Here is a 26,595-nt window from a genome sequence, read left to right on the forward strand (position 1 = left end):
TGCTGTGGTTCATGGAGTCGCAAAGAGTCAGACACGACTGAGCGACTGAACTGAACTGTTGTTCCATGTCCAGTTCTAACTGTTGCTTCCTGACCTGCATACAGGTTTCTCAAGAGGCAGATAAGGTGGTCTGGTATTCCCATCTCTTTCAGAATTTTCCACAGTTTATTGTGATCCACACAGTCAAAGGCTTTGGCATAGTCAATAAAGCAGAAATAGATGTTTTTCTGGAACTCTCTTGCTTTTTTGATGATCCAGCGGATGTTGGCAATTTGATCTCTAGTTTCTCTGCCTTTTATAAAACCAGCCTCAACATCAGGAAGTTCACAGTTCACGTATTGCTGAAGCCTGGCTTGGAGAATTTTGAGTATTACTTTGCTAGCGTGTGATATGAGTGCAATTGTGTGGTAGTTTGAGCATTCTTTGGCATTGCCTTTCTTTGGGATTGGGATGAAAACTGACCTTTGCCAGTCCTGTGGTCACTGCTGAGTTTTCCAAATTTGCTGGCATACTGAGTACAGCACTTTCACAGCATCATCTTTCAGGATTTGAAATAGCTCAACTGGTAATTCCATCACCTCCACTAGCTTTGTTCGCAATGATGCTTTCTAAGGACCACTTGACTTCACATTCCAAGATGTCTGGCTCTAGGTGAGTGATCACACCATTGTGATGATCTGGGTCATAAAAATGTTTTTTGTACAGCTCTTCTGTGTATTCTTGCCACCTCTTCTTAATATCTTCTGCTTCTGTTAGGTCCATACCATTTCTGTCCTTTATCGAGGCCATCTTTGCATGAAATGTTCCCTTGGTATCTCTAATTTTCTTGAAGAGATCTCTAGTCTTTCCCATTCTGTTGTTTTCCTCTATTTCTTTACATTGATCGATGAGGAAGGCTTTCTTATCTCTTCTTGCTATTCTTTGGAACTCTGCATTCAAATGGGTATATCTTCCCTTTTCTCCTTTGCTTTTCACTTCTCTTCTTTTCACAGCTATTTGTAAGGCCTCCTCAGACAGCCATTTTGCTTTTTTGCATTGCTTTGTCTTGTGGATGATCTTGATCCCTGTCTCCTGTACAGTGTCACAAACCTCCATCCATAGTTCTTCAGGCACTCTGTCTATCAGATCTAGTCCCTTAAATCTATTTCTCACTTCCACTGTATAATCATAGGGGATTTGATTTAGGTCATACCTGAGTGGTCTAGTGGTTTTCTCCACTTTCTTCAATTTAAGTCTGAATTTGGCAATAAAGAGTTCATGATCTGAGCCACAGTCAGCTCCTGGACTTGTTTTTGCTGACTGTATAGAGCTTCTCCATCTTTGGCTGCAAAGAATATAATCAATATGATTTCTGTGTCGACCATCTGTTGATGTCCATGTGTAGAGTTTTCTCTTGTGTTGTTGGAAGAGGGTGTTTGCTATGACCAATGCATTCTCTTGGCAGAACTCTATTAGCCTTTGCCCTGCTTCATTCTGTACTCCAAGCCCAAATTTGTCTGTTACTCCAGGTGCTTCTTGACTTCCTACTTTTACATTCTAGTCCCCTATAATGAAAAGGACATCTTTTTTGGATGTTAATTCTAGAAGGTCTTGTAGGTCTTCGTAGAACCATTCAACTTCAGCTTATTCAGCATCACTGGTCGGGGCATAGACTTGAACTACCATGATACTGAATGGTTTGCCTTGGAAATGAACAGAGATAATTCTGTCTTTTTTGAGATTGCATCCAAGTACTGCATTTCGGACTCTCTCGTTGATTATGATGGCTACTCCATTTCTTCTAAGGGATTCTTGACCACAGTAGTAAATTTAATTTAGAAATTAAATTATATAAATTTACAACTAAATCAACTTGTATTTTTTAAAAGGTAATACGCAAAAGTGATCCCCTTCTAATTGCTATGTGCCTATTGTTATTTAAGCTTAACGCTGTTTATGTAGGTGGGATCTGTATGGTAGGAATGCTAGGTAGTCACCTACAGTGCATTTCATTCCAGCTCCTTGTTTAGTGACATCACATTGGTAAACTGAAGTAGAAGTATTTATTCCACAGCAGTTGTTTAGCACTGTAAGTTAGGACTAGATTTGTTTTATTGATTATCTCTTTTTAAACCTTCAAAGTGTGTCATATCTGTAGCCATTGCATTGTCAATAGCATAAAAAATTAAGGAAGTAGTCTTCCATTATTTGAAAACTATTTTTCCATTCATCAGAGAAGTAGCTCATATCATTGACAAATGAGTGAACTTCTTATAGATGTCTTTATTTTGTTTTTGTCTTATTAATGTAAAGGAAAATACCAACCAACATCATGTTAAAAATACATGGTCATCAACTGCAGTCACAAAGTGACTGTGGATGTAGAAGTTCTACCAAAATCAGTAAAAGCATTATGTGACCATCAGTTGGTTATATGGAATTTACAGTAAAAACTACTGCATATTTTATTGTTATTTTTACACTCCATGTTACACATTTTTTGTCAGTAAAGTTTAATATAAACACATATACACACACACTTTTCCCAAAAATTCTAGTTGTTAAACATTTACCAGTACACCATTCCTTATGAAGTCCATAAAAATACATATTATAATTATCTTAAGTGATCATATTAATAACAGCTAACATGTATTCAACACAAGTGACAGACTTTATAATTGCTGAGACTGAATTCTCAGAAATGCTTTTATTGTTAGAGAAAGGGGGACATGAGGAAGGTATATTTAGGCCCCTCCAGCTTTACTTAAACAGAGGACGTTCCAAGGGCAAGGAGCATAGTAGACACTTGCATATAAATTAGGAGAAGGCAATGGCACCCCACTCCAGTACTCTTGCCTGGAAAATCCCATGGACGGAGGAGCCTGGTAGGCTACAGTCCATGGGGTCGCTAAGAGTCGGACACGACTGAGTGACTTCACTTTCACTTTTCCCTTTCATGCACTGGAGAAGGAAATGGCAACCCACTCCAGTGTTCTTGCCTGGAGAATCCTAGGGACGGCGGAGCCTGGTGAGCTGCCGTCTATGGGGTCGCACAGAGTCGGACATGACTGAAGCGACTTAGCAGCAGCAGCAGCAGCATATAAATTATTCACGTCAACCTGTGATAAATAAGGAAAGTTATTATATGGATAAAGAGTAATCTCAGATGGAATAAATGCCTAAGTTGCAGCTAAGTGACATTGGTTAGAAAGGGAAACCACAAGGGGAGAATCAAAGCTTTCAGGTACATCTTCCTAAATCAACTCACATGTCATATAACTACATCATCTAAGGAAATGCTGTGGGGAACTCTAAAGGGTAAGTACTTTGAGAGCATTTTTATTAATAGCCATTGAGAAATTTCACGTTTAATAGGATGTAGACATGCCACATGAAAGATAGGCATTATCCAAAATAACTGGAGCTTAAATCAAACCCCTAAAGTGGATAATATAGACTTTTCCAGAGTAGGAAGAATAAATGGGAAAGGGTGTAAGTTCAGTGACAGCTTTTAAACATTATTATTTGCATTTGCAGATTGCAAAGCACATTTACACATAACAAAGAGTCAGGTATATGAACGGTGTGAAATAATGGGTTACCTTTCTATGATGCTTTGCAAAGTGCCTAATCATTTATTAGTTGACTTATGTGTGCTTTCTGGAAGGTAGGATTTCTTGAGTGTGACACGTGGTAAATGCCTCATGTCTGATCCAGTAAAGTCAGTCATATTCAGAGCTCCTGAACATCAATTAGGTCCAGCCTGCAGAGCTGGATGCCAACCCTTCCAGGCACTCTCAATACCAGCTGCAGGGCAATGCCAGTGTCAGTCCTTGAAGGTGTGGGCAAGGCCCTTCAGCAGTGACCTACATCCTCCTCATGCTTTGCCAGGCTCCCCAGGATGGGCCATTCTTGTCCAGTCATTTGCAGACACACACCACACCACGTCTGGACTGTGCATCCCACTGCCTTTCCATTCTGTTAAGCCAGTTTGGGTTTTTTTCTTTTCTTTTTGTTTTCTTTTCTGGGGTATTTTACTATTTATTTATGACCATCTGATACATTAATTTGAATGCCGATGACCAATTTCTCTAAAATAGTAGTTTCCCAAGACTTAAATAGGAAATGATACACATGCAATTCATTAAGTTTTATCATGCTAAATATATCTGGAACTTATATATTTCCTCTTTTGCATGGGTGATTACAAACTTCTCCCCTAGAACTGTTTTTACAGTATATATCTTTAATAAAAATAGTATATATTTCAGGCATACAACATAATAATTTGCTGTACATAGTGAAATGATTACTCTATCAAGCTAATGAATATATCTGTCGCCTCACATCATTGCTTTTTGTTTTGCTTTTTTTTTTTTTTGAGACTAAGAGTTGGTTTTATTTATAAAGGTAGGGACTATGTTTTGTGTCTCTTTGTTTTGGTTAGTTTGATTTGATTTGTTTTAAAGATCTACTCTCTTTGCAACTTTAAGGCATAACAGTTTTGTTGTTCAGTCGCTAACTTGTATTCAACTCTTTGCAACCCTGTGAACTGCAGCACAAAAGGCTTTCCTGTCCTTCATTATCTCCAGTCACCATGCCATCCACTCCATCCCCAGGACTTATTTATCTTATAACTGGAAGGTGTGTGTGCGTGTGTGTGTGTGTGTGTGTGTGTGTGTGTGTGTGTGTCTGTCTGTCTGTGTCTGTGTGTGTATGTGTGTATGTGTCTGTGTGTGTGTGTGTGTGTGTGTGTGTGTGTGTGTCTGTCTGTGTCTGTCTGTGTCTGTGTGTCTGTGTGTGTGTGTGTATGTGTGTATGTGTCTGTGTGTCTGTGTCTGTGTGTGTGTCTGTGTGTCTGTGTGTGTCTGTGTGTGTGTGTCTGTGTGTCTGTGTGTGTGTGTGTGTCTGTGTGTGTGTGTCTGTGTCTGTGTGTCTGTGTCTGTGTGTCTGTGTCTGTGTGTGTGGTGAGAGCACCTGAAATCATCCCAGGTAAGTGAGATCATGCAGTATATTTCTTCCTGTGTCTGTAAGGCAGTATTTCTTAAACCATAGGTTCTAGGAGCACTTGCTTCAGCAACAGCAGGTTGATAAAACTGCAGCTTCCTGGTCCTGTGCATTCTAGTGCCTGTTCATTGGAGAACCACTGTTGTAACTACTGGGGTGTCCTGACCTTTGATTCTAAAGCACCTAGTTTATTCCTTAACTTACAGGAAGGGGTTCGGTGTATGAAAGGACCGCTGTCGGAAATAATTAAACCTGAGCCATGATTTGAAGTAGAATAAGTCCCAGTTCTTCTCAGAGATGCCAGTACTCTTTTACCTCCCCCGTCTCAGCCAGCCACCTCCCATCTTTCGCAAACTAGGGCTCTTCTCTCTCCCTAAACTGCTTATGTTCCTAATGACTCAAGACAGGGTATTGACCTGTCCAGCAGAGGCCAGTAGTTTCTGTGACATTTTACGATTATTCAAGTCAGAGCTTCTAATTAATTTGGCATTGGCCTCGCCACGTATGAGAAACCTTCCAGTCATTCTGCACCTCTCTGAAGCTAGGAGGCCCACTAAAAATCAATGGTTGCTTATGATTTTCCAATAGCCCTGAACAGTGATAATTACAGTGTACATCTGTGATGATAAAGCTGCCTTGTAATCTTTTCTCATATTCTTTCCAGTAGCTTGTGCAGAGTGGTAGTAATATGGGTTTGGACTAAATAATGCCACTTACGTGCTGACGGTGGTCATTTCCACCCTGTACATGTTTAGCATACTGACATGAGGAGGACCTGAGTGAAGTCCGATGGCTAAGTCACAAACACTATCTGAAGATTCCTGGTAGAGAATAGAAGTTTAACAAATATGTGGTTACTTGCTTTTTAAAAATAGGAAATGTGGTGTTTAGAAAAGAATAGGAATGGTAAATACTCTTTTCAGGTACCCAAATTATAAATTTCCTAAAGGTTAAGGTTACTGGTGGTTCTTCCCAGGTGGCACTAGTGGTAAAGAACCCATCTGCCAATGCAGGAGGCGTGAGAGACGAGGGTTCAATCCCTGGGTCAGGAAGATCCCCTGGAGGAGGGCATGGCAACCCACTCCAGTATTTTTGCCTGGAGAATTCCATGGACAGAGGAGCCTGGCAGGCTATGGTCCATGGGGTTGCAAAGAGTCAGACGTGACTGAAGCGACTTATCACCAGTAACCTTGCTCTGCTGTGCTATGGGCTAAGGAAAGGGAGGGACAGCTAGTGAGCCAGCCCCCTAGCCAGGCAGGGTTGTCCTTTAAGCATTTATAACACCTGTACCAGTTTGCTAGCACCATACACCATGTGGCTTAAATAACAAAAGTGTGTTTTCTCACCGTTGTGGAGGCCAGGAGTCTGAGATGTTCACAGTGCTGCTTGCTTCTGAGGACCATGGGGATGAATCTGTTTCATGCTTGTCGCCTGGCTTCTGGTGATTGCCTGTCAGTCTTTGCCATTCCTTAGCTTACAGAGGCATCACCTAATCTCTGCCTTCATCTTCACATGTCCTTCTCCCTGTGTGCACGTCTGTTCAAATCTCCTCTTATGACCTCATCTTAACTAATTACATCTGCAATTGCCTTTTTCCCAAATAAGGTCACATTCTGAGGTACTGGGGGCTAAGTGGTCAACATACACATTTTAGAGGAACACAATTTAACCTATAGCATCATCTCTGAATAAGGCTTACTTTTTCTGGATTTGTTTTTTCCAATCCTGATAGGAAGCAAGTGTAAAGAGATTGCAGAGTATCTGACTACAGACGCCATCTGTGGGAGTTATGTCATTGAGGTGCAGTGTAGAGGTTAAGGGTGCTGTGGTTGAGAATTATTTGTACACTTTATCTTAAACCCTTAGTGGTTCCATTAGCTTACACAGCATGGGCATCTCCATTTCTGCATACTGTATTCCTGATAGACTGCTGTGACCTCAGGCTTGGTTTTCTGGGGAAGTTGAATGAGGGCCAACTAAGCTAAGGATCAAAGCTTTTGAAAGCTGGAAGGACCTCAACAAATTCAAAGCCCTGATTTTTACCAAGGAGGAAACTGTGACTCCGGGCGGCTAAACAGCTTACCCCGGAGAAGGCAATGGCACCCCACTCCAGTACTCTTGCCAGGAAAATCCCATGGATGGAGGAGCCTGGTAGGCTGCAGTCCATGGGGTCGCTAGGAGTCGGAGACGACTGAGCAACTTCACTTTCACTTTTCACTTTCATGCATTGGAGAAGGAAATAGCAACCCACTCCAGTATTCTTGCCTGGAGAATCCCAGGGACGGGGGAGCCTGGTGGGCTGCCATCTATGGGGTCGCACAGAGTTGGACACGACTGAAGCGACTTAGCAGCAGCAGCAAACAGCTTACTCAAAGAGAGCACACACCACACTTATTGCTGAGTTAGTACCAGAATTCATCTGCCCTGCCTCCTGTTCTAGCTTATTCTTCCACATTCCGTGGAGGCCATGAATCTCTTGTGAATTAAAGGGTTTCCAGTTCCTATTGCCTTTGTGGTGTGTTTCTCTAGCTAGAGAGCACTGTTTTCAGTGCAAGCCATTTATCTGGAGGTGTTTGTGGACTACTCATATTAGAGTCTTTTTTATCCCCCTAAGCCTTACCTCTGTGTGTGTGTTAGTGGCTCAGTCATGTCTGACTCTTTGGATCCCATGGACTGTAGCCCTCCAGGCTCCTCTGTCCATGGGATTCTCCAGGCAAGAATACTGGAGTAGGTTGCCAGTTCCTTCTCCAGGGGATCTTCCCAACCCAGGGATTGCACCTGGGTCTCCACATTGCGGGCAGATTCTTTACCATCTGAGCCACCAAGGAAGCCCTAAGCCTTACCTCTGGGACCTACTTAACTATATTATCTCTCAACTTCATAGACAAGAGCTCTGGGGAGAGAACCAATTCTGGTTTTAGACTCTACCAAATATGAACAGGAAAGGACGTCTCACGAGAAGAATAGAAACTGTTCAGTTTTATGAAGTCCACTAGAAATTACTTTGTCAAGGTTTTTCATTTTTTATTGTTTTGAGTGGGGATTTTTTTGCGTTTTTGATGATAATGATACCTATAAGTCATTTTCTTCTTTTTAACATTTATCATCTCACCAACTTTCTTGAAAGCTCCTTAAGTCAGTGATTCAGCCATGGGTGAACTGTTTACCAACTTTTCACTTTTAGCACAGTAAGTGGGTGAAGTCAGCACTTGGTGTATGTTTGAATGGATGATTTATAGTTTTGTGAATTGAAAAGCAGATAGTTTTTTGATGTGGAAAATTCATTGTTGAAATATGATTTGTATATAGCAAAATGCACAGATCTTATGTAGTTCCATAAATTTTGACAAATGTGTACACTCCAGTAACCATCACCAGATCTAGATAAAGAATATTCCTGTCCTACCAGAAGTTCCCTTCTGCCCCTTCCTAGTCATGACTACCCAAGGTCAAGGCGACATTCCCCTTTGTTTTATTCTAGAAGCCTTCACATTTATTTTTAGTTTTGGCTGTGCTGAATCTTCATTGCTGTGTGAACTTTTCTCTAGTTGTGTCAAACAGTGGCTACTCTCTATTTGTGGTTTATTGGCTTCTCATTATGGTGGCTTCCCTTGTTGAGGAGCACAGGCTCTAGGCACACAGGCTTCAGTAGTTATGGTACGTGGACTCGGTAGTTGTGGCTCTCAGGTCTAGAGCACAGACTCAGTAGTTGTGGCCCATGGGTTTAGTTGTCCCATGCAGCATGTGGAATCTTCCTGGATCAGGGATCAAACCTGTCTCCTACAGTGGCAGGTAGATTCTTGACCACTGAGCCAGCAGGGAAGCACTAGCTTTCACATTTTGTCTGTGGTCCATCACAAATTAATTTCTGTGTATAAGGTATCCAGGGGCTTCAGTAGCTAAGTGGTAAAAAAAAAAAAAAAAATCCACCTGCAGTGCAGGAGATGTGGGTGTGATCCCTGGGTTGGGAAGATCCCCTGGAGGAGGGCATGACCACCCACTCCAGTATTCTTACCTGGAGAATCCCATGGACACAGGAGCCTGGTGGGCTATAGTCCGTGGGGTTGCAAAGAGTTGGACACAACTGAAGTGACTGAGCCCATGGGGGGTATCAAAAGTTCTTTTTGCTTTTCTTTCATATCTATTCCTGCCTCTCAAGTCAGATAATCAAGACTGATTTATAATAGATTTGTCATTTGGAAACAGATTTATATATCTCTTTTTTTCTTTTATAATTGAATCATTATTGCTGGGGATATCTTAGGAGTGCAGCAAAGGACTAATTCTTCTCAGTGCTTAGACAGCTTGAGGCAACATGTATAGGACATGGCATAGCTCCCCAATCAGGCCTGGTTCAAATCCAGTACCACCATTTATTAACTGTGGTTAGACACGTTAGCCTTAAAACTCACATGTACAAAATAACTAGGAAGAGACCCAGCCTAACAGGGTGATCTCTGATGATTAAATGAAATAATGTCTGTAATGCAATCATCACAGTATAAACATCACCATCCGTGGAGGACTGCTAGCTTTAAAATGTGTGTGGGAGGATGTTGAAAAGAAAAATAAAATCTCCTAGAGATAGATGGTGGAAAAGTTCCTTGAACTTGGATGGGGGTTCTTTTTTGAAAGCATTCTCCCTCCAGCCACCACCCACAGATGCACACACACTTTCCTCAAAGGGAGGGCCCTGCCTCCTTCCTCTGCCTGCTTCTGAGGCTGCTGGTAGCAGGAGCTCAGTTGCTTTAGCTCTCTCAGCAGCTGTGGCTTCCTGTCCCCAGAACTAATAGACCTGGCAGCACGCCGTTTGCTGCTCTCTTCCCCTGCCAGTTCAAAGCACAGCTTTCTGCACTGGGTCTCCAGCAGTCTTTGTGCCTCGGGCGACACTTAACGCAGGGAGAGAGGAGGGTTAAAACCCAGCACTAGACCCATACGTGGCCGTCATTTGATTCCAGAGAGAAAGCCTGCCGAGCCTGCCATTCTGCTGCCTTCATTAGAAACAGGCAGCCTCCCTGTCTAAAAATAGCCAAAGTGGGAGAGCGTGGAAGAGCAGCAGCCATGCTCATGGCTGAAAAGGAGAAAAGACAGAAAAAGACAGAAAGCAGCAGATCCTACTGAAAGCCTGGCAGGGTAGGTTAGGAAGGTAGGTGGTATTCTGTATGCAGTAGCCATGGCCAAGAGCTTCCCAGTGCTCTGGGTCCACAGCAGGGGTCTTGCAGATGTGCCTATACAATCAACCCAGGAGCTCCTGTGAAGGAGTCGCTCATCCTGGCAAGGGCATGAGATTTGCTGCAGGCTGACACTCTCCCGGCTGCAGCTGGGAACCCCTGTGCCAGGGCTTCAGAACTCTACACCCTAGAGCAGCCTCCACCCCAGAGCCACGCCAGCCAGAGGCGAGCTTTTCTAAGACACACATGTGACCTTGGCTTGACCATCACATCAGAAGTACCCGAGTCCTGCAGGGAGGGACCTGCTGATAAGTACATGTGTCTCTAGGACTGAACAAGTAGTTGTAGCCTTTACGTGAGACTAGGCTGTACTTGTGGGTTTTCTCTGCGAGGAGAGCTTTCCTGTCCACATTTCTTATCATCAGTCAGTATTCCGGTAGGTAGCTAAACTTAGACTAGCAGAAAAAGAATTCTTCCCCAAGTGTTCCGATAAAGCCAGCCTCCTCAGACACACCTACCGTCCCCCAGGAAACAAGCAGAGTCCCAGAGGTAGAAGTCATAGTGCACCCTGGGAAGTTGAGACAGAAGAGCATTACCCTCGGTCGGCCTTTCTCTCACTTGCAGGGTCTGACTTGGTCCTTTTGATTGACGGCCCTGGGAGGTGGGCTGGGTGGGGACTGCATTCTCGCTTGAAGAGGAGGAACTGGGAGCTCAGGGTCATGACTTGCCCAGTATTGTAACTAATAATCGAAGAAGCAGGGCTTGTATTCAGGCCTCCACCCTTAGTCCAGATGCTCCTCAGGTTTACCCTCATGGCACTCAGTCCATTTCTAAAGGGCAAAAACCTCCAAACATGAAGCAGCCTAAAATGTGGTATAAATTTAAGCAAAGATTTTAAAAGACTCCATTTAACCTTGATGTTGGGAACATGTTTCTTTGCGTGGCCCAGCAATCATGATTTTGAATCTAGAGAGGAAAATGTAAACCTAACTCAGTGTTGCCTAGGCATTAACAAGATTTTCAGTAGTCATAATAATAAACTCTATGGAGCGATTTTCTATTTTTAGAATCAATCCACGGACAAAGTGCAGAAAAACTGGTTACAGCTACAAGATAAGAATAAAGGAATATAAATATTAATAGCCATGAAAAAGTGGGAAGGCAAGGACAAAGATTAAATAATGTGGGAAATTAAAGATACATGGTATATGGTTGATGGGATAGAAAAGGTTATTAAGTATATGATTTACAGTTACACAGTAAATAAAATATAAATAGCAAATGTTGGGAGGAAGTGCAAAGTTGGAGGAGGCGAACATCCTTTGTATCCAATCAATAGATGCTGCCTTGGGTTGATAATATATTTTATTCTCTGATTCATCAAAAGATATGAAGGAAACCACCAGAAGGGTTAAAAAGAGAAACGGTGAAAGGCGCTGCCCTTGGGGAGATGACTGGGGTACGGGCGGGAGCAGGAGCTTGTTTATTTTATCATAAGTCATCTGTATCATATGATATATTGTTATTACTTTGACAAAAAAGGCAGTAAGGGGATAACTTTTGAAAGACAAAAACTGTGCTTTGTACCATATGTTCTCTGAGCAAGTGCCCCCGTGAGAATTAGCTATAAAACACTCATTAGGTCTGCAAACAGAAATCAGAGTGTTCCAGGCTATAAAATTACCTATGCCTGTTTTCAGCAGTCCAGCCAGGCTAATGTTCTCCAATGAAGCCAAACTAATGTTGCTGGTAAAAGAAAGGAACATTTTTGTAAATGACAGAGAGGCCTGAGCAGCATCAGAAAGCCACTAACGTCAGCTCCCAGAGGGAGCTAGGAGGACATAAAATCCCCCCTCCTTGTCCTGCTTAACCTGTGACAAGTTTGTGACGTGTGCAGAGACCAGAGCAGTCGAAGAATGTTGGCAGAGCCTCTGTTTTTACGAGGGAGGAAGAAAACTAGATAGATTAACAGTTTCCTGATAGCCTTGCTGCAAATTAGGTGCAATTAGCCCTTAGACCGTCTGAATTGAGGGAATTGTGGCAAAACTTGATGGTGCAGAACCCAGGCAGCCAGCCAGACTCAAACCTGTTCACATAAAATTGCTTCTAGAAATGGATCTTCCCAAGCTGCGAGGCTGAAAAATGGCAGGACTTCTGACTAGATTGCTCAGTTTTAAAGGCACTCCTCCCAAGAGAAAGTGACCCCCTAAAATGGAATCTGGAAAACTCTTAGCCAGAGACATTAGAAACCAATTCCAAATAGGCTTGTGCCCAAGAAGTCAAAAGTGAAGTAAGGAAACGGAGCAATAGCAAGACTATTCCCAGTGTCAGAAATGGAGAGAAACAAACATGAAATCGATCAGTGACATAAACATTTAAGTGAAAATCCCTTTTAGAACATATTTAATCTTTCTATTTGGGGCATCTTCAAGAGAAGAGGAATTTGCTGTAGGCTGCGGATGCATTTATTTACATTGGATGGTTTATTCTTGCATTATCTCCCTACTCATTTATGGATTGTACTTCATTAATTTTTTAAGTAGCAATGGACAAACGCATCCACATTCAAGAATATAGTATAAAGATTCTTAAAGCCCAGATAATACTTTATGTCCTTGTGTGAAGCGTTTTCATGTATAACCTTTACTAACCTCTTTGCTAAAAACAGCAGCAGAATGTTAAAATGAAGTATTTTGACTATCAGTTTCAGCAGAGACCCAAAACAAAAGCAAGGTGTGAGACTGCAGGACATCCAAAGGAAGTGGTCAGAAACCATTTAGCTGACTACCTACCTACAGTCTTTGAGTGAAGTTAGAGAAGCCAGGAAGAGTTGGCAGCTTGAATGTGATCTTTAGAGAGAGCTGTAAGGGAGTTGGGGTGCCTGTGCCTGTCCCTACCCAGAGAAAGGGGCTTCAGTGAGGCTTGAGAGACCTTGATAGTGCCCCATGGGACATAGGGGACCTGGATGTGTCTCCTAGTTTCTGACTCATGCCTAAGGCCCTGAAAACTCCAGTGGCAGAGCAGGGAAACTGTGCTGTTTGGGAATGGACTATGCTGCTAACTCACCTCTCTCTCTTCTGTGCTTTATTTTTCTCCTTAGTGCTTTTGACCAACATACTATATATTTTAAGTATTTTCCTCTCACTACCTGTTTTCCTCAATGCTATGTAAGTTCCATGAGTCAGAGATCTTTGTTTAATCTCTACTGCATCCTGGCGCCTAGAATACAATGTGCAAAAATGGGTATTTGTGTTGGATGTTTGCTGTTACTCCAGTAATCCGGCATGTTCAGTGTTAAGTCTCATTTTACATGTAGCAAACTGGAATTTCCAGTAACTGGAGGGGTTAAGAAACTCACCCAGTATTGCATATACAGCTAAGAGAAAAAGCCAGAATTCAAAGCAAAGATGGTAAAAGTGAAAGTCGCTCAGTCATGTCCGACTCTTCGCAGCCCCATGGACTATACAGTCCATGGAATTCTCCAGGCCAGAATACTGGAGTGGGTAACCTTTCCCTTCTCCAGGGGATCTTCCCAACCCAGGGATCGAACCCAGGTCTCCCACATTGCAGGTGGATTTTTTCCCAGCTGAGCCATGCCTGTAACGCCTTATCAGCTGAGGTATCTGTTTCCCTGAAGTGTATTCTCATCCTTTCTTGGGCAGCGGATAGGACCTAATCTAAGATTTTTAGGGAAGCAAAATGCCTGTTCTATACTTGGATATCACTCAGTACATATTGAATAATGACGATAACAAATATTTTTTAAAAGATTAATTTGTTACATAGCTTTTGCTATTTAATGTCAGATTATTCCAAGAGCATTTAATGCGACCGTATAAATGCCTAATTGTTTACACAGGGCTAAATGTTTACATGTCTTAAGTGTTAAAACATTAGAAGCTTATATATCTCTATTCTTGTTAACTATCAGATATTCATTTTTAATGTTACTTTTTTTAAATTGTGGTAACATACCCATAACACAAAATTTACCATCTTAACCATTTTTAAGTGAACAGTTCAACATTCAAAGTACATTCACATTGTTGTTCAAAGTACATTCACATTGTTGTACAACCAGTCTCCAGAACCTTTTCATCTGGAAAAACTGAAATTCTTTGCCCACGAAACAACTCCCCATCTCCCCCTCCCCTCAGCCCCTGGCAACCACCCTTCTACTTTCTTCTTTGAATTTGACTACTTATATGAGGAAGTCGATGAAATTATACCATCGGTTGGCTACTGTGAATAAGGCTGCTGTGAAATTGATGTATTAATTTTACGGCTGCCATAACAAAGTACCACAGACTAAGTGGCTTAAACAACAGAAATTTATTTTCTCACAGTTCTGGAGGCTAGAGGTCCAAGATCAAGGTGTCAGCAAGGTTGGTTTTCTCTGAGGCGGCTCTCCTTGGCTTGTAGATGGCCATTCCCTTCCTCTTCTTCACATGGTCTTTCCTCTGTGTGTCCAAGTCCTAATCCCCTCCTCTTCTTCTCGTAAGGACACAAGTCACATTGAATTAGAGCCATCCCAATTATGTCACTTAACCTTAATTATACCTCTTTAAAGAACCTATCTCCAAATACCAACACATACTAAAGTATTGGGGGTTAGGACTTAAAGATATAAATTTGGAGGCTGGGAGGAAGCCCACAGTTCAGTCCATAACACTGAGGGAACAAATATCTGAGACCTTGTTTTCCGTTCTTTGGGGTATATACCCAGAAATAAGATAGCTGGCTCGTGTGGTAATTCTATTTTAACTTTTTTGAGAAAGATAAATATGTTGCTTTGTACGGCATATTTTGTTTACTTACTTTTCCTCAAACCTCTCTGGCCATCATAACTCTTCTCAAACAAAAGTTCTCCACAGCTCACATCAAGCATCAAATCCTCATTTGTTTTTCCTGGTTTATGGGACGATCCTCAAGCTCCTAGGCACATTGGTCTCAGCTCCCTCAATTTCTGCAGTAGCAAATTTCTAAAATTTCATCAGAGGTAACCATAGAAAAGGTGTTTAATTGGAAAACAAAGTTCATATTCTAGCTCTGTTCAACTCTAGTGTGACCTTGACCAAGTTACTATGCCTCTCAAGCGTCAGCTTCTTCATACAGTGCAGTAAGGATGCTGGACTGACATACACACAGAGGGACCAGGCAGAGGTGATGCCGATGGCGAGAACAGGCCAGGTGTGTGACACAGAAGACAGCAGTAGGGACCTTGGAACAATGGAGAGGACATGCCTCAGCCTCATCGTTACTCACACATGTGGGCTTGGAGTTGCCTGCCCATCTCATTTCTCATTAGAATCTGTGGAAGACTGGATTTTGTAGGAATTTCCTGTTACTTAATTTAGCGATCATTCAAATTTTTAAAAAATCTCTTTGGGCCCAAAACATACTTCTCCCAGCCAGCCTGGGTCCGTGGGCCAGCAGTATGCATCTTCTAGGCGGACCATCCTCCAGGATAGAAGTCCCCTTACCTCTGCTCCTGCATTAGCAGCGCTAGCCCTGGGACACTGCAGATGGTCCCCAGCTTCCCCAGCCTGCAATATAGCATCTCTCCACCATTCTATATGAATTCCTTTATGACCAGCTTTTTTTCACTTTACCAAGGTCCACCTATATTGCTGCATATATAATACTTTACTATATTTATTGCCAAATAATATTCCATTGTATGAATTACTTATCCATTCATCACCTGGTGGACTTTTGGGTTATTTCCACTTGTTGGCTATTATGAGCAATGCTGCTGTGACTGTTCATGTGCAATTCTTTGTGTAGGCATATATTTTCCCATTTTCCTTACATATATACCAAGGAGTGGAATTGCTGAGTTGCATGGTTTTGAAGATTCACCAAAATGTTTTCCAAACAAGCCTCATCATTTTACATGCCCATCAGCAATGTAGGAGGGCTCCAGTTTTTCCATATCATCTGTCTTTTTTATTATAGCCATCCTAGTGGCTGTGAAGTGGTGGTATCTCATTGTGCTTTTGATTTGCATTTTCCTAATGACTAATGATGTTGAGCATCTTGACATGCATTTATTGGCCATTTGTATATCTTCTTTGGAGAAATGTCTATTCATATCCTATGACCATTTTTAATTGAGTTGTCTTTTTACTGTTGTACTACAAGAGTTTTTTATATACTCTGGATATCTCATTTTTGTCCCCCAAATTTAAGGATGCTCAGAATATTCTTCTTACTAAGCTAGGATATTATTCTAACATGTGCAAAACAGGATAAATTAACAGAAGGTTTTTTCTTTTAATATGCTTGATGGATGTTATTAAATTTGACCGTATGGTATTAATATAGTATTTTCTCTGTAATCTGTTATATTTTAGCTAAAATAGCTGGAGAAGGAAATGGCAACCCACTCCAGTATTCTTGCTTGGAAAATCCCGTAGACAGAGTAATCTGGTGGGCTACAGTCCATGGGGTTGCAAAGAGTCAGACACAACTGAGCAACTGACCATAAGTTGATAAATGTACCTGTTAAACCCCAAAGAAAACTAATTGTTTTTCTATTTGTATTTGATGTTAACCATGCTAATGACTCATTCATAGTTTCCAAAAGTAAAACAAATATTAGGTTGAAAAATACTTACAAAAAGGATTTACTCCTGGGGAGGTGAACTCTGAATCACAGAAGGACCAAAAAAAAAAAAAAGGAGGAGGATTACTTTTTGCTATATTTTATACTACAGGTGGTATGTTATTAAAAAATTAATTTTAAAAAGAAAATGCACTTCTAGAATATCTTGGTTATACCCTTAATCTTGGATGGAAATAATTTAAAATCATGACCAAAAACTCAAAGATGAGAGAAGCTTAGATTTGGACCTCATCAAGTAAATTATGGTTACAAAATAACCCAGAAGCCATTAGAGATTTTTTAATTGTATTAAATGGGAACTATACATATTTTCCAGCCACTTTGTTTCTTGCTTTGATGTTTAAGTAGATAAAGCATTCATCTTTCTCATAAGGCTTAACCAGGCAGGACTGATCCCTACCCATGGGATTAGTGAGTGGCATCTTAGCAGTCAAAAGGCAAAAGCCAATTAAAGCCCATCACAGCATCCTTGCTCTTGATCCAGAAAATAACCTGAGCAACATTCATTACCATGCAGTGCCTCTCCAAACAGCATCCCTTGAAACCTGATGGTTTGTTTAACCTAAGAGATCTGTAAAGGTTTACAATATAAAGTCAACAGCTCGGTGGAAAGAGGACACATTCACCTTGATCTTTAAAAATCAATCAAAACACACAGTTTCCCATCTTGGGTTTTTGAAAAGCAAGAGGGTTTTTTTTTTCTGTGTCTAGAATTTAAAGAGAAATTATATCAAGCCAAAGTAAAGTGGCTTTCATCCCTGAGTTTCCAAATTCTCAAATATCACCAAATGGAAAACCTATGGAAGATTCCCTGCTTCCCTTTCCTCTTACTACTAGTCTGGATTCTCACAATTTTGTATTATGTGTTCTACAAATGAACCTGATTTCATAAGATCCATATAATTCTTTTGAGAAATTTTTTTAATATTGAAGAGCTCAGAACTTCTATTTCATGTATCTTCAATTAATAGGTAAGTAGGTACAGAAGTAGAATTATGTGTCGTGCCCAGCAGAGGGAGTACTGAGGAGTATAATGTCCTCAATAAGTCACTTATCTATCTGGGAAGCTCAGACAAGAAGCCCAGGGGGTGACTTTAGGTGGAAGTTTTCAATGGTGTGAGCTGAGAGCTCAGCCCCCAGGGGTGATGGGGAGGTGAGTGAGGAGCCCAGACTTCTCCTCCCCTGCCCTCAGCCCTGGTGCCCAGGCAAAGCCCCAGCCAGGTCTATCCCACGTGGCTGCCAGCCAGCCCCCTAGCCCACCTCTTCTAACACCAACATCAGACTCTTCCACCATTGTGTGTAGATATTTTGTTCCTGAAAACCATCACATGGAAAATTTCCACAGGTTAAAAATATAACTAACTTTTATTTCAGTAGAGGGGAAGACTGTACATTCCTGAGCCACTAAATTCCCAATTTAAACATTATCAATGTTAGCTGCAGGCCATGGGGTCTTAAAGAGTCAGACGCGACTGAACGACTGAACTGAACTGAATGTTAGTGTGTGTGCTTAATCGTTTTTGACTCTTCAGGACCCCATGGACTGTAGCCCACCAGGCTCCTCTGCCCATGGAATTCTCCAGGCAAGAATACTGGAGTGGGTTTCCATTTCCTACTCCAGGGGATCTTCCTGACCCAAGGCTGGAACCTGTGTCTCTTGCATCTCCCACATTGGCAGGCAGATTCTTTACACTAATGGACCAGTTACTTAACACTGGTTATCATATCATGACAAAACAAGGTGGCTTCCCTTCCATAAAGGACTCTCCAGTACTGTCTACCTGAATTCCTTTGGCTTCTGTTATTATCCTTATTAGGAAGGGTCCATCTCAACTGTCCTCACAAAGCACATGATACAGAGCTCTGTATTTACGTAATTCATTATTACTCCAACTGTTGGCCTTGGATCAGCAGCAAGAGCATCACCTGGGAGCTTGTTACCATGGCCTCCATGTCAGACCCAATCAGACTCTGGGGGTGGGGCCCAGGACTTGGGGCTTTCACAAGCCCCCAAGGGGATTCTGCTGCACTTTTAGGTTTGAAGAAAGAAACTGTCAATGCTAATGAGGGATCAGGTTATCTTCTATAAGCTAGAAAAACATCGGTACTGTTGAGAAAAGGATTTAAGCAGTGAGAGCTAACTATTCAGAGCTGGAGATGGGCCTCTAGATTGCCAGAAGTCCACCCTCACAAGGTGTGGGGCCCACAGATCACCTCTCAGAAATACAAAGTGTCTCATGCACTGAAGGGGACAGAGAAAAGGCACTGCCAATAAAGCCAGACTCTTCAGACATAAGTGCATATACCTCTAGGTGTGACCATATCTCCTTCAAACACCCCACATTTTTCTTTCCCCCAAAGTTTACCCACCTCAGCCACCACTTGGGAAGGGTCCTTGGATTTCGTTCTGAAGGCCACATGCTCATCATTCTTCCTTATTTTTCCAGTAAAGGGTTACCTTCCAGTTCCACCTTTACCTTGGAAGAGGGGACCATCTACTTGACTTCTGAGCCAAATGCTCTGGAAATGCAAGATGATAATGCCTCCGTGCTTGATGTCTATTTAGTAAGTAATATCTGGTTTCTTCCCCTTCTTTTCCTCCTCGTTTACAAATGGATCCAGGCCATAGCTCATACAAGAACAAGTTCTGTAAGGTAAGGCATATTTGAGTTTTAAAAGAAACAATGGCACCCCATCACTTCTACAAACAGTGCATCTTTTCACAAATTATGTCATCCCACAGTTCTTGTAGAAGGGCACGCAGAAGAATATCGAGAATTAAATCCTAAATCACCATATGTAATGAGAACAAATCCCCTATTGTTGAAGCTAACTGGGGCACCTTAGTGTCTTCTTCACAAACTAACATTTTGACTCAACGGTAGCCACTTGTGTGGGGGCGTGTGGATTCGTGTAGCCAAATAATGAAGCCAAAGCTGAGATCAGTGCAGTGCAAGCTTTCTTCAATGGCTGAAGAATGGAGAAGTGAGAATCTAGTTCACAGGTCAGCTTCTCCCCCGTGTGGTGAGAAGGGTTTGATTTTAAAGAGTAAAGACAAAAGGAGGAGGGATGGGACGAATGCTGAGTGGAGGCCTGTGCAGTAGTCTGTGTGGGGAGGGACAGGGATTTTTGAGGGAGTAGGGTACCACTCTTTTTATCCTTTTTTGGTCCTTAATTTCCAGTTGTGACCACCAGTGGGTATGTCATTTAATTCACTAATGTAGTAAAATCAGTGTTTAATGAGATTCAGGGTCTGTTTGAGGTCAGATTTATCACCATCTTGGTCCCTGCTGGTTCCATCTGGGTTTTTGGTTTTCTGTTTTTGCTTCTCTCCTTATAACTTCCTTTCTTATCTCTGGATCCTGTGACTTAAAAGATTTATGTTAACTCCTGCTGAAGGTAGGGGTTGGCAGGTTTTGAGCAAGGACTCGGTGCAGCTCTGGCAACCCTGTGTGTTCTTATTGACCAAAAGAGGGAATTAACACCTACCTCACAAGGCTGCTTGATAACAGCCATTCTGACAGGTGTGTGGTTTTGATTTGCATTCTCCTGACGATTAATGATGTTGAACCTCTTTTCATATGCCTGTTGGCCATCTATAAGTCTTTGGGAAAATGCTTATTCAGGTCCTCTGCCTATTTTTTAATCTAGTTGTTTCTATATATAAACAACATAATCTATATATAAACAATCAGGTTGTTTATATGTATACACATACACAATATATATATAAATAATCAGGTTTCATATATAAATTGTTGAGTTGTATGACTTCTTTATATATTTTGGATATTAACCCATTACCAGACATATCATTTGCAGATGCCTTCTCCCATTCAGTAGGTTTTCATAGCATAGTATTTTGAACAATAATTATAATGGCCAAACTGGGTACATACCATACGCAGGCACTATACCAATGCTTTTCTTACACTAACCCTTTCATGAAGGTAGGTGTTCTACTTGCCTCCATTCATGCACATGAGGAACCTGGGGCTTAACTGATCAGTTCTCAGAGCTTTTAAATGGCATAGCCAAAATTCAAATCCAGCTCCTACCTAAGCCCCCCATCACTGTAATATTACCCATGAAGCCCCCTATCACTGTAGTTGTTCCTGATTGATGTATCCATCTCATTGGAATCATGCTCCTAACAAAGGTGAGAAGTGGATCCAAAAAGGAAGGAGTGAGGATTTTTAGTTTTTATAAAATTCCTCTTTCATCCTTTGTATTTTTTCAAGTTTTTGTTGCCTCAGTTCTTAAACCTTTTGATCTCTGGATCCCTTCATATTCTAAAAGTTGAGGATCCCAAATAGCTTTTGTATATGTGGATTATATCTATCAATATTTTGTATTTTTAAAATTAAAATGAGAAATTTCAAAAATATTGATTTGAAACAACAAAATGTTAAATATATTTTTATGAAAATTTCTATTTTTCAGAATGAAAATAAGCTTAGTGAAAAGAGTGGCATTATTTTACATTTTTTGCAATCCCTCTTGTAAGAAGCTGGGTGTCTGCTTCTACATTGATCCAGCATGTGACTGTATTCCACTGTGCACCCATGAGAGGGAATGAGAAAAGCAAATAACATCTTAGTATTAATAGGAAAATAGTTTGACCTCATGGATCCCCAGAACTGGTCTCCCACACCATTGTTCTAGTACTTTAACTTATTCCCTTCTACCTGTACAGAACCAAATGAGACAGGAATTAATTAGAAATAGGCACTGAGATTCTATGCTTATCTCTGCCTCTCATTAATCACCCTTTTTGGTCCTTAGTTTTATCATCTATGAAATGGATCATTAAATCGCCTCTTAAGACCCCTTCCAGCTCTGACTGGCCATGGCCTATTCTAAATTACAAGGAGTTCCAGAAATGAGGTGTTTTTTTTTTCCCTCAGAATAGCTATAAGCTGTTTTTTCAAATTGCACTGTTTCATCACATATTCTACCATCAACCTTCACAGTATTTCAACTTTTGTGGCAACACATTCAGAAAATTCTGCACCATTAACTTATATTTCCAGGGTGTGTTTTCACTCTGGAGATTATTTTGCATGCTCTTCCAATCTGAGAGGACCCAACTCACTGCCCTCCCTTCAACATTTTCATTTGCCTCCACACTATGAAAGAATGGATGGCAAAGAAAAGCATCAGAAAGGAAAACCAATCTTGCCAACATCTTTGTCTCTCCTTCCTCTTGACTTGATTAGAATCCTCTTAATCATAGCCATCTTTACTGAAATGGCAGTTGAAGGTATCTGTGGTGATATTATACTAGGTGTAACCAAACGTAAATTTTACTTACAATGTTTCTCCTCCTTTAAGAATTGTTGGTTGTGCTACCAATTGCTAGTGCTACTATTTGTATACTAATGGACAATACTGTTTATATCTCTTTAAAATATAATTGAAATAAATGATTTATGCACACCAGATAACATAAGAAATTTCCTTTTTAAAGATGCATTCATAAATATCACTCATTATTAGAGAAATGCAAATCAAAACTACAATGAGGTATCACCTCACATTGGTCAGAATGGCCATCATCAAAAAAATATACAAACAATAAATGCTGGAGAGGGTGTGGAGAAAAGGGAACCCTCTTGCACTGTTGGTGGGAATGTAAATTGATACAGCCACTATGGAGAATACTATGGAGGTTCCTTAAAAAACTAGAAATAAAACTACCATATGACCCTGCAATGCCAATACTGAGCATATACCCCGAGAAAACCATAATTGAAAGACACATGTAAGCCAGTGTTCATTGAAGCACTATTTGCAATAGTTAGGACATGGAAGCAACCTAGATGTCTATCAATAAATGAATGGATAAAGTTGTGGTACATATATACAGTGGAATATTAATCATTAAAAGGAATGCATTTGAGTGAGTTGTGGTGAGGTGGATGAATGTAGAGCCTGTTATACAGAGTGAAGTTAAGACAGAAAGAGAAAAATGTATTGTATATTAACACATATATATGGAATCTAGAAAAATGATACTAATGAACCTATTTGCAGGGCAGGAAGAGAGATGCAGACAGAGGGAACAGACTTGTGGAGATGGGGGGTAGAGAGGGTGGGATGAACTGAGAGAGTAGCATTGACCCATATACCACCATGTGTAGAAAGCTAGCGGGAAGCAGCTGTATAGCACAGGGAGCTGAGCTCAGTGCTCTGGGACAACCGACTCAGGTGGGATGGGAGCGGGGTTGGAGGGAGGCTCAAGAGGGAGGGGATAGATGTATACTTACGGCTGATTCACGCTGTTGTACAGCAGAGCCCACCACAACATTGTAAAGCAATTGTCCTCCAATTAAAAATAAAAAGATCCATCCTATTATGTGCATGTAAATTAGGCTAGCTATTCTGCTTTTTGACATAAAATTAAAAGGATAGATTACCTTAAATGGCTGCTAATTGTTCCATTATCCTTATTCAGGCATTTGGTTCAGGTTCCATGTTCCTAGTTATTTCCTGGGAAAAGGCCATTCACCCTCACACTGTAGCTCCAGGCTATCTGATTCATTTTCAAATACATCATCGTGTTTTTTAAGATTCTGTCCAATGGCCAAAGAAATGTTTTCCACTGAATTTTGAGTTGATGACACAGATTGGAGTATTTAAAAGCATACAGCAGAGATGAGCAGGCTCTTGGTTTTAAATGGCCAATCATGCCGTCTTCATAATAGGGCCTGATTCCACTTTTTGAATCGTCCGATGTTCTAAGGCACTGATCACGGTAGCTGTTATTTGGTGTTTGTTAGTGCAAAGAGGAACAACCAACGAAGACAATGCAGCTGAAAAATGTTGTAGGTGAGAGTGTCCTTTTTTATGACTGAGAATGGGTGGGTAGGTAGGAGATAATGGAACTGTTTTATTAAATGATAGAGAAGTGAAAGAGGGCTGCCACAAAGTAACAGTTTTCTTGCTTCTGTTATTTAGTCTTGAAGTCATGCCCTTTTCGCTTTACACTTTATGTATTAACAGCCTCCCAATAATATATCCTATCATCCAGATGTGTGTTTCTGCTGCTTGAAGTGCAAAAACAGCTGTGGGCAAAGAACAGTTAAGCCATGTTTTTTTGCCATGCCAGTATTGGCGATTAGTGTTCTGATGTGCAGCTGTCAGACAGCTTGGTTATTTAATGTGTCTTCAGGGTGGTTAATAATGCTCTTTGATCATGGGATGAAGGGTGCCAGAGAAGTGAAAATGATTGAATTAACAGCTTATCATACTATTATCTATGAAAGAAAGCTTGAGAAAAAAAGAAAGACACTTTAAATTAGGTCACAGGGGTCCTAGAAAACTCAGTGGAACTTTTTGGCAAGAGACACTGCATTTTCTGGACTTGACTTTCCTGACATTGATGTTAATGACTTGTATGTGAAGTGTCAGGTCTCTGGAATCATTCCTTGCCTCAGCCAGCACTGGCTGCAAAGGACGTTTATTTGAAACGGTGGCAATTCTGTTGCTTCTCAGCAGCGAGCTAGCATCCCCACCAACCAGAGATGCCACTCACGTTTCTGGTAGGTCTTAATGTGCGAAATAGGAAGAGAGAGGCCGTGGCTGCCTTTGGTTTATAAGATGTTTCAGCAGAATGCCAGTTTCTTTCACCATCTGACCACATGGTTGAGAAAGGAAGAGATTTCAGAAAGGGCAAAAAATAGGGCCCTTTTCAAAGAGGGTTTGATCCTTTTAAGTCACTGACCAAATAATATTTCTGAGACAGGTGGAAAAGCTGACAAAATGGATCTGACTGCCTGCACCCCATGGCACCTAGAAAGGATTCGTCCTGAAACAAGAGTGACGCCAGCTTCAAATTAATGAGGCAACCCGTCAGTCTGGATTAGGTCTCTGTAGGATTTTTTTTTTTTTTTTTTTAACAAACAGCATTAAACTGCTGTTTAAGGATTAGCTTAGGGAATTGGAGTTATAAAGGCATACTGGCTTTTCAGTTAAATTAGGCCCACAGTTAATTGGATGAGAGATTGCAGAGCTATGGTAGTTTTTTTCTTTTTGTCCTAGCTTTATAGTGAATCGTGGCCTCACAGGCCAGCTTGATTTCCACCTTTCTCAAGGCTGGTTTTGCTTTCAAGCTCGCCTAAGGTTCCGATTCATCCAGGCCCTCGTTGGGGGCCCCTGTTATTCTTTGTCTTTACCTCTCAACACCAGGCTCTCTCTCCTTCCCCACTCCCTCCAGCATCTTGTTGTCGCTTCTCTGATTTTGATTTCCATCTTCTCTCTCATCATAGGAAACCAGTGTTTGCTAGTCTCCTAATAAGCCTTTTCAACTCTTGGGAAGAGTGTGTTTGTGGAAGAACAGAGTCTAATAGTATGAACCTGGGGTCTACCAGGCCCTGAGCCTTCTGGAAACAAAGCAAATTCAAAAGGAGAATTTAGGGAAAGTAAGTTTAAATCATACCTGTGGACCTCATGAACTGGGCTGTCCTTCATACCATTCGCACTCCTGGGACCTGAGGAGGAATGGGAAAAGTGAGTAGAAGGGAGGATGCCTACGTACTGTCCACTTAGTAAAAAATAAGGCCCCTCTGAGTGTGACAGATGGTATGAGGATGACTCGAGAGTGGGGAGACGAGGGCCCAGCTTCCCCTTGCCTCTGCCTGTGCTCCCAGGGCTGCCATGACAAAGTGCCACAGACTGGGAGGCTTAAACAACAGAAATGTGTCTCCAAGTCTGGAAGCCAAAGACGTCCAAGGTCAAGATGCTGGCAGGGCCCTGCTACCTGTGAAGGCTATAGGAAAGGATTCTTCCTGGCTTCTTTGGCTTCTGGTGGTCATGTGGTCCTGAACACTGTTCCCCTTGCAACACTCTAATCTCTGCCCCAGTCTTCACACTGCCCCCCACCCCCGTGACTCTGTGTGTCCCCTCTTCTTCTGATAACCCCTGTCACTGGATTTAGGGCCCCCCCCTAATACCGGATGACCTCATCTTAACTAATTATATCTGCTAAGACTGTATTTCTGAATACGATCACATTTCAAGGCTGCGGATGTGAATTTTCAGGGGACACTAGTCAACCAACTACACCACCTTACTGAGGACGTGTACAAGGGCACACACACGCTCTTTACCATGTTGGCCCCATTTGTCCCTTCACACCCCCTCTCCCTGGCTGAGTCACTGTGAGGTTGCACGTGTGTGTGTCAGTCGCTCAGTCATGTCTGACTCTCCGCGACCCCATGGAATGTAGCCCACCAGGCTTCTCTGTCCATGGAATTTTCCAGGCAGGAATACTGGAGTGGGTTGCCATGCCCTTGTCCAGGGGATCTTCCCAACTCAGCAATCAAACCTAGGTCTCCTGCCCGGCAGGCAGATTCTTTACCATCTGAGCCACCAGGGAAGTGAGGCTGGATATATGTTTCCAAATTATTGTGGACTCCTCGCAAAAAGGTATCAGGTAAATGAATGTATTAACAGATACAGTCACATGCTGAGGACATATTGTATATAAGAAATAAAATCCCTGAGGGTGGAGCAGGACACTGGTAGTTTTAAAAGCTCCCCACACATCCAGGGCTGAGACCCAGTCAGCTTGTCGACAGGGTCCTTCAGCTCTGAACATCCTATAATCCTTCTGTGCTAAATGGAAGGGAAAGCTCTCCCCTAAGAGCCCCTAAGATGGTTGGCCAGTTAGGAAAAATGATTCAAAGTGAACCTTACCACCTTCATTTATGAACTGGATGTGGGACTGGGTTCCTGCAGCAGACACTACTGCCCCCTAGTGGTAGGAAGGTGCCTCTGACCCACCCAGATAAGGAGCGATCGAGG

General features: G+C 41.7%; 1 protein-coding gene across 25 annotated transcripts in view; it reads left to right on the forward strand.

The window, feature by feature from the left end:
- The window catches only part of PIP5K1B (phosphatidylinositol-4-phosphate 5-kinase type 1 beta), a 521,283-nt gene that overhangs the window by 470,934 nt on the left and 23,754 nt on the right, over positions 1-26,595 (forward strand). For 18 of the 25 annotated variants that reach the window (XM_081503676.1, XM_081503760.1, XM_081503754.1 and 15 more), the window contains one exon: positions 19,236-19,353. In XM_081503676.1, coding sequence (XP_081359802.1) covers positions 19,236-19,353 — 118 coding nt within the window. Of the gene's footprint in view, positions 1-19,235; positions 19,354-24,535; positions 24,657-25,058; positions 25,300-26,595 lie in introns of all 25 variants that reach the window. The other 7 variants (XR_014057501.1, XR_014057490.1, XR_014057527.1 and 4 more) reach the window with 2 other exon arrangements.

This window comes from Giraffa tippelskirchi, chromosome 1 (genome assembly GCF_054371585.1).
Source record: "Giraffa tippelskirchi isolate mGirTip1 chromosome 1, T2T-mGirTip1v1.2.pri, whole genome shotgun sequence".
Classification (NCBI taxonomy): domain Eukaryota; kingdom Metazoa; phylum Chordata; class Mammalia; order Artiodactyla; family Giraffidae; genus Giraffa; species Giraffa tippelskirchi.